The 12,691-nt window shown below is 37.2% G+C and overlaps 1 protein-coding gene across 12 annotated transcripts in view; it reads left to right on the forward strand.

Annotated features, from left to right (window-relative positions):
- PDE10A (phosphodiesterase 10A) overlaps positions 1–12,691 on the forward strand; it is a 656,074-nt gene that overhangs the window by 568,352 nt on the left and 75,031 nt on the right. For all 12 annotated transcript variants that reach the window (XM_074397164.1, XM_074397168.1, XM_074397166.1 and 9 more), the window contains one exon: positions 2,476–2,662. In XM_074397164.1, the coding sequence (XP_074253265.1) occupies positions 2,476–2,662 (187 nt within the window). The remainder of the gene's footprint in view (positions 1–2,475; positions 2,663–12,691) is intronic.

The raw sequence follows: 12,691 nt of genomic DNA on the forward strand, positions 1-12,691 counted from the left end.
ATTCAGATATTTATAAAATGTTGGATTCTAATCCACTGATATTTAATGATATCTAGATACAGGAGTTTAGAATTTTATAAAAATAACCAATAGGCAGAAGTTTTAATTTATAGAGCTACTGTGGAATTTTTGTATTATAGTGTCATGATTTTGTGATGAACATATTCTCTGTCAAATCACATGCTCAAAGGCTACAACATATAGTAAGAAATCTGCATACTTTTGAGATGAGTAGGTTTACCTTTGAGTCACAGTTTTGTCACGTATTAGCTCTTAACTGACCTGGCATAAGTTATTTAATCTCTCTGAGCCTCAGTTTCCTAATCGCTAACATGAGTATGATAATGTCAGTTTTGTTGCTGTTGTTTTAAGATCACAAATAATATTCATAAAGGATCTGGAAAATTTATCTGACTCAAAGTAAATAAGTTGTGTCTTTTATTGGATGTTATTAAAGATGGATATTAGGATAGCTTATAAAGATTTTTTGTTTTGTTTTGACTTTCTTAGGAGAGCTGCAAACCCAATTATATATTTTGATTTTAATAAACCTCTAGAAATGGAAAGTCTCAGGATTGCTGCTATGACTGTTAGAGAGAAATATTTATAGTAGTTTGACAGCAGTATTTAGTTAATTCCAATATGTTTACTTTAAAAGACAAATAACATAAGCAATGGGAAGTTTATTGAGGTATTTGATCAATTGATGTCAAATATACACAACTCATATAAAAACATAGCAATATTCTAGTAATATATATTGTCAATAAATTAAGGGTATACTGAAAACTTATGTTTTCTAAAAATCCAAACACATCATTTAGTACTTAAAATTTTAAAATATTTGCATATCCTTATGTCCAATCTTTATGTAAAAATGTATGAGTCAGATTATTAAAAAAATGAAAATGCAAGCAACTGATTCAGAGAAAATATTTGTAAAACATATCTGACAAAATCCATCTAATATATGAAAACTCTTCCAACATAACAATGAGAAGATAACCCAATTTAATAAAAAGGGCAATTAATTTTAACAGACTCTCCACAAAAGGAGATATACAACGGATCACTAAACACAAGAAAAATGTTCGAAGTGAGGGGAATATAAATGTAATTGACGTGAAACCTCACTGTACACCAGCTTGAATGGCTGTGACTTTAAAACATTGGCATTAGCGAAGATTGGCCAGGATGTGGAGAAACGAGTATCCTCATACGTTGTTGGTAGGAATATATTATGGTACAACTGCTTGGGTAAACAGGTTTGCAGTTTCTTGAAAAGTTAAACATACACTTACTGTACAGTCCACTAATCAGCTCCACTTCTAGATATTACTACAAGAAGAATGAAAACATGGTGCTACAGGACTTGTATGCAAATCTTCAAAGCAGCATTATTCATAATTGCCAAAAACCGGCTATTAACACATAATAGTGTCCATTATTTGGTGAAAGAATAAACAAGATGTGATATGTCTATTCAATAGAGATACAACTCGACAATAAAAAGGACTTAACTGCTAATACATGCAACCACGTGGATGAATCTCAAAAACCATTATGCTAAATGAGAGAAGCCAGGCACTGAAGACTCACATGCTACCTACCCATTAGCTCTATCACTGTTTCTATGGAACTTACCCAGTCCTGTTTTCAAAAAACATTTTATAATGTATGCAAATCCAAATTATATAATTTGATTTTAATGAACCTCTAGAAATGGAAAGTCTCAGGATTGATACTGTGACTGCTGAGAGTAACATTTGCAGTAGTTTGACTGCAGTGTTTAGTAGATATTGTGACTCGTCACAATAGGCGTCAGCAGACTTTTTCTATTAAGGATCAAATGGTGAGTATTTTTGCCTTTACAGGCACTAAGGTCCTTGTCACAAGTCGATAGCTCAGCCTTGTGGAGTGATGGCAGAATCAGACAATCTATGAATGAATGGTGTGGCTGTGTTCTAATACAACTTTATTTATAAAACAAGAGAGGGCTGATTTGGCCCCTGGGTGCAGTTTGCTGACCACTGCTCTAAGTTTTTAAAGTAGAAACTCTGTAAGTTGGTTTAGCAAGTGACATCTCTCATAAACATGACCAACTTCAAAGGATCATGTTGTTTTACCAAATTTAATTGTATTTCTCCTCTGAATTCACTTTTATTTTAATCTGTTTACTTAGTAAACAGACTGCTGGATACTTCAAATGAGAAGCTGAAAGCCACCTAGAGACTATCCTAGAAATCTCTGTTGGAAACAAAAGAACAAATGGGTTAGAGTATTTGCAAAGGTTTTAATAAAACACTTTAAAATGTTACTGTCCCTGAATTTGGAAGTGAAAAGTGCCATTACAGTCGTATGTAATAGAAGCATATAAACTGCAAAGACCGAGTGGAGATTTATGATTGACTGTGTCGTTTATTTCTTCTGCCTTTGTTTGTTTTTGGTTATTTTTGGTTCTGTCCCACCCCACAGAGAAGTAGACTTGTACACAGGCTACACCACGCGGAACATCCTGTGCATGCCCATCGTCAGCCGAGGAAGTGTGATAGGTGTGGTGCAAATGGTCAACAAAATCAGTGGCAGTGCCTTCTCTAAAACTGATGAAAACAACTTTAAAATGTTTGCCGTCTTTTGTGCTTTAGCCTTACACTGTGCTAATGTAAGTAGTATTTATTAAGTACCATTTCTTTCCTATTCAATATTAATTGGAAACCTTTGTCATAAAGCAGTTTAAGGGGATTTTCTTTCCATCTTATCTTTTCTTTATAAACCAGGAAAAGTGAGTGATTCCTGATTGTACGTGTTTTTTAAAATGCCATAAATTGCCCTGGGAGGAAAAAGAACAATTTCCTAATACTTTGCATTTATTTCAAGATGAGAATTTGTTAAGAAGAAAAATGAAGTCAGGGGGTGGGGCAATATGGCCTAACAGGAACAGCTCCTGTCTGCAGCTCCCAGCGAGATCAGTGCAGAAGGCAGGTGATTTCTGCACTTCCAACCGAGGTATCCGGCTCATCTCAATGGGACTGGTTAGACAGGGGATGTAGCTCACAGAGAACAAACCAAAGCAGGGTGGGGTATCATGTCACATGGGAAGTGCAAGCTGGGGGACTCCTTCCCCCAGCCAAGGGAAGCTGTGAGGGACTGTACCGTGAGGAACAGTGCATTCCAGCCGAGATGCTATGCTTTTCCCACCATCTTCTCAACCCACAGACCAGAAGACTCCCTCAGGTGCTTACAGCACCAGGGCCCTGGGTTTCAAGCATAAAACTGGGCAGCCTTTGGGCAGACACTGAGCTAGCTACAGGAGTCTTTTTGCATATTCCAGCAGCACCTGGAATGCCACCGAGACAGAACCGCTCACTCCCCTGAAAAGGGGGCTGGAGCCAGGGAGCCAAGTTGTCTAGCTCAGCGGATCTAACCCCCATGGAGCCCAGGAAGCTAAGATCCACTGGCCTGAAATTTTTGCTGCCAGCACAGCAGTCTGAAGTTGATCTGAGACACTTGAGCTTGGTGTGGGGAGGGGCATCTGCCATCATTGAGGCTTGAGGAGGCAGTTTTCCCCTCACAGTGTAAACAAAGATGCAGGGAAGTTAGGACTGGGCAGAGCCCACCACTGTGCCAGAATGCCTCTCTAGGTTCCTCCTTTCTTGGCAGGGTATCTCTGAAAGAAAGGCAGCAGCCTCAGTCAGGGGCTTTTAGAACAAAATCCCATCCTCCGGGACAGAGTGCCTGGGGGAAGGGGTGCTGTGGACACAGCTTCAACAGACTTAAACGTTCCCACCTGCTTGCTTGAAAGAGAACAGCACAGCCCTGGAGCTCAGCTAAGAGACAGACTGCCTCCTCAAGTGGGTCCCTGACCCCTGGGCCTCCAGACTGGGAGAAACTTCCCAGCAGGGTTCGACAGACACCACATATAGGAGAGCTCCAGTTGGCATCTGGCAGATCCCCCTCTGGGATGAAGCTTCCAGAGGAAGGAACAGGCAGCTGTGGTTGCTTTTCTGCAGCCTCTGTTGGTGATACCCAGGCAAATAGTGTCTGGAGTGGACCTCCAACAAACTCCAGCAGATCTGCAGCAGAAGGGCCTATTAATTAACAGAAAGGAATACCATCAACATCAGCAAAAAGGACATCATACACACAAAAACCCCATCTAAAGGTCACCATCCTCAAAGACCAAAGGTATATACATCCACAAAGATGTGGAAAACCCAGTGCAAAAAGGCTGAAAATTCCAAAAACCCGAATGCCTCTTCTCCTCCAAAGGATCGCAACTCCTCGCCATGAATGGAACAAAACTGGACAGAGAATGAGTTTGACGAATTGACAGAAGTAGTTTTCAGAAGGTAGGTAAATAACAAACTCATCTGAGCTAAAGAAGCATATTGTAACTTAATGCAAGGAAGATAAGAACCTTGAAGAAAGGTTAGAGGAATTTCAAACTAGAATAACCCATTTGGAGAACATAAATGACCTAATGGAGGTGAAAAACACAGTACAAGATCTTCTTGAAGCTTGCACAAGTATCGGTAGCCAAATCAATCAAGGGAGGACATAATATCAGAGATTGAAGATCAACTTAATGAAATAAAACATGAAAACAAGATTAGAGAAAAAGGAATGAAAAGGAATGAGCAAAGCCACCAAAAAATGTGGGACTATATGAAAAGACCAAAACTACATTTGATTGGTGTACCTCAAAGTGACAGGGAGAATGGAACCAAGTTGGAAAACACTCTTTAGGATATTATCTAGGGGAACTTCCCCAACATAGTAAGACAGGCCAACATTCAAATTCAGGAAATACAGAGAACATCACAAAGATACTCCTTGAGAAGAGCAAAAATGTTAAGGGCAACCAGAGAGAAAGGTCAGGTTACCCACAAAGGGAAGCCCATCAGACTAATAGCAGAGCTCTCTGCAGAACCCCTGTTACAAGCCAGAGGAGAGTGGGGGCCAATATTCAGCATTCTTTTTTTTTTTTTTTTTTTTTTTTTGAAATGGAGTTTCGCTCTTGTTACCCAGGCTGGAGTGCAACGGTGCAATCTCAGCTCACCACAACCTCCGCCTCCTGGGTTCAGGCAATTCTCCTGCCTCAGCCTCCTGAGTAGCTGGGATTACAGGCATGTGCCACCATGCCCAGCTAATTTTTTTGTATTTTTAGTAGAGACGGTGTTTCACCATGTTGACCAGGATCATCTCGATCTCTTGACCTCGTGATCCACCCACCTCAGCCTCCCAAAGTGCTGGGATTACAGGCTTGAGCCACCGTGCCCGGCCAGCATTCTTAAAGAAAAGAATTTTCAACTCAGAATTTTATATCTGGCCAAACTAAGCTTCATAAGTGAAGGATAAATAAAATCCTTTACAGACAAGCAAATGCTGAGAGATTTTGTCACCACCAGGCCTGTCTTACAAAAGCTCCTAAAGGAAGCACTAAATAATGGAAAAGAAAACTGGTACCAGCCACTGGAAAAACATACCAAATTGTAAAGACCATTGACACTATGAAAAACTGCATCAACTAGTGGGCAAAATAACCAGCTAGCATCATAATGACAGGATAAAATTCACACATAATAATATTTATCTTAAAGGTAAATGGGCTAAATGCCCCAATTAAAAGACACAGACTAGCAAATCTGGTAAAGAGTCAAGATCCATCAGTGTGCTGTATTTAATAGACCCATGGACCCATGTCACATGCAAAGACACACATAGGTTCAGAATAATCAAAATAAAGGAGTGGAGGAACATTTATGAAGCAAATGGAAAGAAAAAAAAAAAAAAAAGCAGTGGTTGCAATCCTAGTCTGTGATGTGATAAAACAGACATTAAACCAACAAAATTCAAAAAACACAAAGAAGGGTATTACATAATGGTAAAGGGATCAGTGCAACAAGAAGAGCTAACTATCCTAAATATATTTGTGCCCAATATAGGAGCACCCATATTCATAAAACAAGTTCTTAAAGATCTACAAAGAGACTTAAATTCCACACAATAATAGTGGGAGACTTTAACACCACACTGTCAATATTAGACAGATCAATGAGACATAAAATTAACAAGGATGTTCAGGACTTGAACTCAGCTCTAGACCAAGTGGACCTAATAGGCATCTACAGAACTCTCCACCCAAATCAAAAGAATGTACATTATTCTCAGCACCACATCACACATTTCTAAAATTGACCACATAATTGGAAGTAAAACACTCCTCAGCAAATGCAAAAAAATGGAAATCATAACAAACAGCCTCTCAGACCACAGTGCAATCCAATTAAAACTCAGGATGTAAAAACTCACTCAGAACTACATGGAAAGCAACCTGCTCCTGTATGACTACTGGACAAATAAAGAAATTAAGGCAGAAATAAGTAAGTTCCTTGAAACCAATGAAAATAAAGACACAATGTGCTAGAATCTCTGGGACACAGCTAAAACAGTATTTAGAGAGAAATTTGTAGCACTAAATACCCACAGGAGAAAGGGGGAAGTATCTAAAATCAACACCCTAACATCACAATTGAACTAGAGAAGCAAGAGGAAAGAAATTCAGAAGCTAACAGAAGACAAGAAATAACTAAGATCAGAGCAGAACTGAAGGAGATAGAGACATGAAAAACCCTTAAAAAAATCAATCAATCCAGGAGCTGATTTTTTGAAATGATTAACAAAACAGATCACTAGTCAGACTGATAGAGAATAAAAGAGAGAAGAATCAAATAGACACAATAAAAAATGATAAAGGAGATATCACCACTGATCCCAGAGAAGTACAAACTACCATCAGAGAATACTGTAAACACTTCTAGGCAAATAAACTAGGAAATATAGGCTAAATCCCCAGACACATACACCATCCAAGAGTAAACCAGGAAGAATTTTAATCCCTGAATAGACCAATAACAAGTTCTGAAATTAAGGCAGTAATTATTAACCTACCAACTAAAAAAAGCCCAGGACCAGAGGGATTCACAGCCAAATTCTACCAGAGGTAGGTACAAAGAACTGGTACCATTCCTAATGAAACTATTCCAAACAATAGAAAAAGAGGGACTCATCCCTAACTCATTTTATGAGGCCAGAATCACCCTGTTACCAAAACCTGGCAGAGGCACAACAACAACAACAAAATTTTAGGCCAGTATTTCTAATGAACTTTGATGCAAAAATTCTCAATGAAATGCTGGCAAATCGAAGCCTGCAGCACATTGAAAAGCTTATCCACCATGATCAAGTCAGCTTCATCCCTGGGATGCAAGGATGGTTCAACATTGCAAGTCAATAAATGTAATCCATCATATAAACAGAACCAATGACAAAAATCACTTGATTATCTCAATAGATGCAGAAAAGGCCTTTGATAACATTCAGCACCCCTTCATGCTAAAACCTCTCAATAAACTAGGTATTGATGGAATGTAATTCAAAGTAATAAGAGCGATTTATGAAAAACCCACAACCAATATAATACTAATGGGCAAAAGCTGGATGCATTCTCTTTGAAAACTGGCTCAAGACAAGGATGCCCTCTCTCACCACTCCTATTCAACATATTATTGGAAGTTTTGGCCGGGGCAGTCAGGCAAGAGAAAGAAATAAAATGTATTCAAATAGGAAGAGAGGAAGTCAAATTTTCTCTGTTTGCAGAGGACATGATTGTATATTTAGAAAACCCCATTTTCTCAGCTTCACATCTCCTTAAGGTGATAAGCAACTTCTGCAAAGTGTCAGGATACAAAATCAATGTGCAAAAATCACAAGCATTCCTATACACCAATAATAGACAGACAGACAGCCAAATCATGAGTCAACTCTCACTCACAATTGCTACAAAGAGAATAAAATACCCAGGAATACAACTTACAATGGATGTGAAGTATCTCTTCAAGAAGAACTACAAACCAGTGCTTGAGGAAATAAGAGAGGACACAAACAAATGAAAAAACATTCCATGGACATGGATAGGAAGAATCAATATTGTGAAAATGGCCATACTGCCCAAAGTAATTTATAGATTCAATGGTATCCCCATGAAGCTACCAATGACTTTCTTCACAGAATTAGAGAACACTGCTTTAAATTTCATATGGAACCCAAAAAGATCCTGTAGAGCCAAGATAATCCTAAGCAAAGAGAACAAAGCTGAAGACATTGCGCTACCTGACTTCAAACTATACTACAAGGCTACAGTAACCAAAACAGAATGGTACTGGTATCAAAACAGATATATAGACCAATGGAACAGAACAGAGGCCTCAGAAATAATGCTACACATCTACAACACTCTGATCTTTGACAAACCTGACAAAAACAAGCAATGGGGAAAGGATTCCCTATTAAATAAATAGTATTTGGAAAACTTACTAGCCATATGCAGAAAACTGAAATTGGACCCCTTCCTTATACCTTATACAAAAATTAACTCAAAATGGATTAAAGACAAGACCTAAAACTGTAAAAACTTTAGAAGAAAACTTAGGCTATACCATTCAGGACATAAACATGGACAAAGACTTCATGACCAAAACTCTAAAAGCAATTGCAACAATAGTCAAAATTGACAAATGGGATCTAATCAAACTAAAGAGCTTCTGCACAGCAAAAAAAACTATCATCAGATGGAACAGGCAACCTACAGAATGGGAGAAAAATTTTACAAGCTATCCATCTGACAAAGGGCTGATATCCAGAATCTACAAAGAACTTATTTACAAGAAAAAAACACTGTCAAAGAGTGGGCAAAGGATATGAACAGACACTTCTCAAAAGAAGACATTTATGTGGCCAAGAAACATATTAGACAAAGCTTATTATCACTAGTTATTAGAGAAATGCAAATCAAAATCACAGTGAGATACCATCTCACGCCAGTTAGAATGGTAATCATTAAAAAGGAAAGTACAGATGCTGGAGAGAATGTGGAGAAATTGGAACACTTTTACACTTTTTATGGGAGTGTAAATTAGTTCAACCATTGTGGAAAACAGTTGGGCAATTCCTCAGGTTCTAGAACCACAAAGAGGATTTGACCTAGCAATCCCATTACTGGGTATATACCCAAAGGATTATAAATCATTCTACTATAAAACCATGCACACATATATTTATTGCAGCACTGTTCCTAATAGCAAAGACTCGGAACCAACCCAAATGCCCATCAAAGATAAGCTGGATAAAGAAAATGTGGCACCTATACACCATGGAATACTATGCAGCCATAAAAATGTATGAGTTCATGTCCTTTGCAGGGACATGGTTGAAGCTGGAAACCATCATTCTCAGCAAACTAACACAGGAACAGAAAACCAAACACTGCATGTTCTCACCCATAAGTGGAAGATAAAACAATGAGAACACATGGACACAGGGAGGGGAACATCACACACAGGGGCATGTAGGGAGGTGGGTGGCTAGGGGAGGGATAGCATTAGGAGAAATATCTAATCTAGATGATGGGTTGATGGGTGCAGCAAACAACCATGGCCTGTATATACCTATGTAACAAACCCGCACATTCTGCACATATATCCCATGACTTCAAGTAGAATAAAAAAAAAAAAAAGAAAAAGAAAAAGGAAGTTAATGTAAAGGTAAAATGCCTAAGCATTAGGCTTATATTTAATGATATCTACTGAAATGAATAAAGAAGATGCTAGCTAAACCTTGACTGTTTGTCAGATGCATTGCATTTCAGATCCTTACACAAAAATACAGTCATAGCTCATGTTTTGACACCTACTAAGAAAGTTCTGTTTGTGACAAAATTTGAGGCACCAGGTTGTCCGTGTCAGATGCATTGTAGGTGTTAACTCATTAGTTCTCATGAAAAGTTATACCATGTTCACTGAAGAGTTAAATGAAGTTCAATGTGGATTGTCAAGTCTCACTTTAAAATTGTGGAATTCACTGTCTTTCTTTTACATTATTATATTTTAAATGAATTGAACATTTCGTATTCTGTAAACTCTAGTAATCCTTTAATGATATTACTAGAATTTTGAAGTTTGGGAAAATTTTAGTATGGTAACCTTTTTATACAGCTAAATCAACATAAATAGGAGTTGCCCCCTTAATCCATTAGAGAAATTGTTTTTTTGGGAGTAGGACTGGATTCCATACGAGTAACCATGTTAGGAACAGCTGAGGCACAACTAAGGACAAACATTGTGAAAACTTACATTCTGGTGGCTGAGGGTAATTGTTTTAAATTCAGTTTGTGCTATTTAGTAAGAGTACTTGTCCTCTCCTCTCACATTCCTGGTGCCCTTTTGGGGGACAGTTACTGTCACACAGATCCTCAGAAATAAACTAGGAATGCTGTCCAACACTTTTACTTCAAATATTTTTAGTATCTCTGTATCTCATAAATAACATTGACAGCTTATGCTTGTCTTATTTAGTTTAAAAGTCACAAAGATTGTAATTTCTAGTTTATTCTGAGTATTAACTGTTTCATCATTTTTAGATGGAGCCAATGGAATTTAAGTACTATAGAAGCTTGATACATATTATCATATATTAAAAAAAACACCATAGCAAATTCTTAGGATGGGAAAATTTACCATTATGTTTCCTCTCTGAATATGTATTTGTTATCCAACAAAAGTTGAATATATTTTATTTATTAATTACTCTAAGATAGTTTTCTAAAAATGTATAATAAGTGTTAAAAATTCATTTTGGATTATGGTAGTATGATATATTATTAGTATATATGTGATCAAAATGACATAGCTATTATAACGTTTAGATAAATATCAAAAAATAAAAAGCAAAAATATTATTGAAAACTTTTTTCTTAGATACCTATGGCTTATATAGTTAATAATAGTTGCTATAGCTGTTCATGAATTTTTTCTTATTGTTAGAATGAAACTAGGTTTAGCATAATTTTTTATACTTTTGATTCTGAAATAATTTCAGACAAAAGCAAAAGTTGCAAAAATAATGCAAAGTATTCTTTTATATTTTTATCCATATTTCCCAAATGTTAATATATTTGCGATTTTTGCTTTGATATACTCTGTCTTTCTTACATAGATGCTATCTTTCTCAGATCCGTATGAGAGTATGTTTCAGACATAATGTCTCATAACCCGTAAGTGGTTCAGTTTTTATTTTCTGAAAACAAGGACATTGTCTTGTTTTTCACTGCATAATTTAAAAATCAAGAAATTAACTCTGGTACTGTATTAACTTGCTAGGGCTACTGTATAAGCATCACAGACTAGGTGGCTTACACAACAGGAAATTATTTTCTCACAGTTTTGGAGGCTGAAGGTATGTTTCTCCTGGAGCCTCTTTTCTGGGTTTGCAGATGCCCGCCCTCTCACTGTGTCCTCACATGGTTTCTCCTCTCTCAGTGTACATGCCTGTCCTAGACTCTTCTTAGGAAGACGCTAGTCAGATTAGGACCCACACTTGAAATCTCCTTTTACCTTAGTTACCTCTTTAAAGGCCCTATTTCTAAATACAGCCGCATTCTAAGGTATTCGGGGTTAGGCTTTAATATATGAATTTTAATGGGGCCACAATCTAACCTGTCGCAAGTTCTGTACTGTTACCTACTCTGCAGGCCTCTCTAGTCTCCTTCCATCTGGAACTATTCCTTGTTGCTGTCTGTCATGACCTGGGTGTTTTTAGAGTGTGTACACCTGTTGTTTTGCAGGATTTTTCTTACTTTGGAGTTGTCTGGTGTTTCCTCACGGTTATATTAAGGTCATAGTTGCAGCATGAGTTCAAGTGTGGTTGTGTCCTCGGTGCGTCCTGTTAGCAGGCATGTGCTTCATCACGGGGCCTGTCAACCTTCCACACTTGGAAGGTCAGGTCTGCAGGTTTCTCCATGGAAACTTTTCCAGCCACTTTCTTACTGACTTCTTTAGAAGAGAGTTTATACATAAACTTCTACGTCCATTCCTTCTCTCTGTCTCTTTCTCTCTCAGATACTTATTGATACCTCCAGTCTAATACTACAGAATGCCTTTTAGCCATCTCATTTTCATCTTTGGGACTTTTTTTTTTGTGACAGTGAGAAATTTGGCACTCACTATTCAGCATCAATCTTATTTCAACTTGTCTCTCTTATTTTTAAGGAAGCTGTAAGAATTGCTTGCATTAATAAAGTTTTATTATCACAGTTTCTCTCAATTCTACCTGAGCTAATATGCCAAAAAGTACTGATAATTCTGACACCAGTAAATATTTTAATGAGCTATCAGTTGAGAATTTACTGAAGTTCACCTTTAATATTTCAGGAAAGTTTGAGAAACCTTGATTAGCCCTCGTTAATCTATATTAATACAAGTATTTTATATTGCCCCTTTGTATTACAGCAGTTTGATAACAGGACTGTTTCAAAGTGGGATGTGGGGAAAAGCCATTTTTAGTAAGAATATGGGTGAAAGTTAAGAATATGGAAATTGATCATCTGAAAATCTATTCATTTGTCCCTGTATCTTTTGAAATATTGTTGTGTACTTCCAAGAATACATAAATTAAGAACTAGACTAGCAGGTTCTAATGCTTTTCTAAGTCACTAATTGTGGTATCATAATATCTATATTCAATCACAAACCACACAGAATAAAAAAGAAAAAACCTCTGAAAAGTTGTGAATAAGTTAATAAGCATTCCATTTTTACATTGATTAGTTAATTATTTAGGGTAAAATTGTTAAAAT

Source organism: Saimiri boliviensis, chromosome 4 (assembly GCF_048565385.1).
Source record: "Saimiri boliviensis isolate mSaiBol1 chromosome 4, mSaiBol1.pri, whole genome shotgun sequence".
Classification (NCBI taxonomy): Eukaryota; Metazoa; Chordata; class Mammalia; order Primates; family Cebidae; genus Saimiri; species Saimiri boliviensis.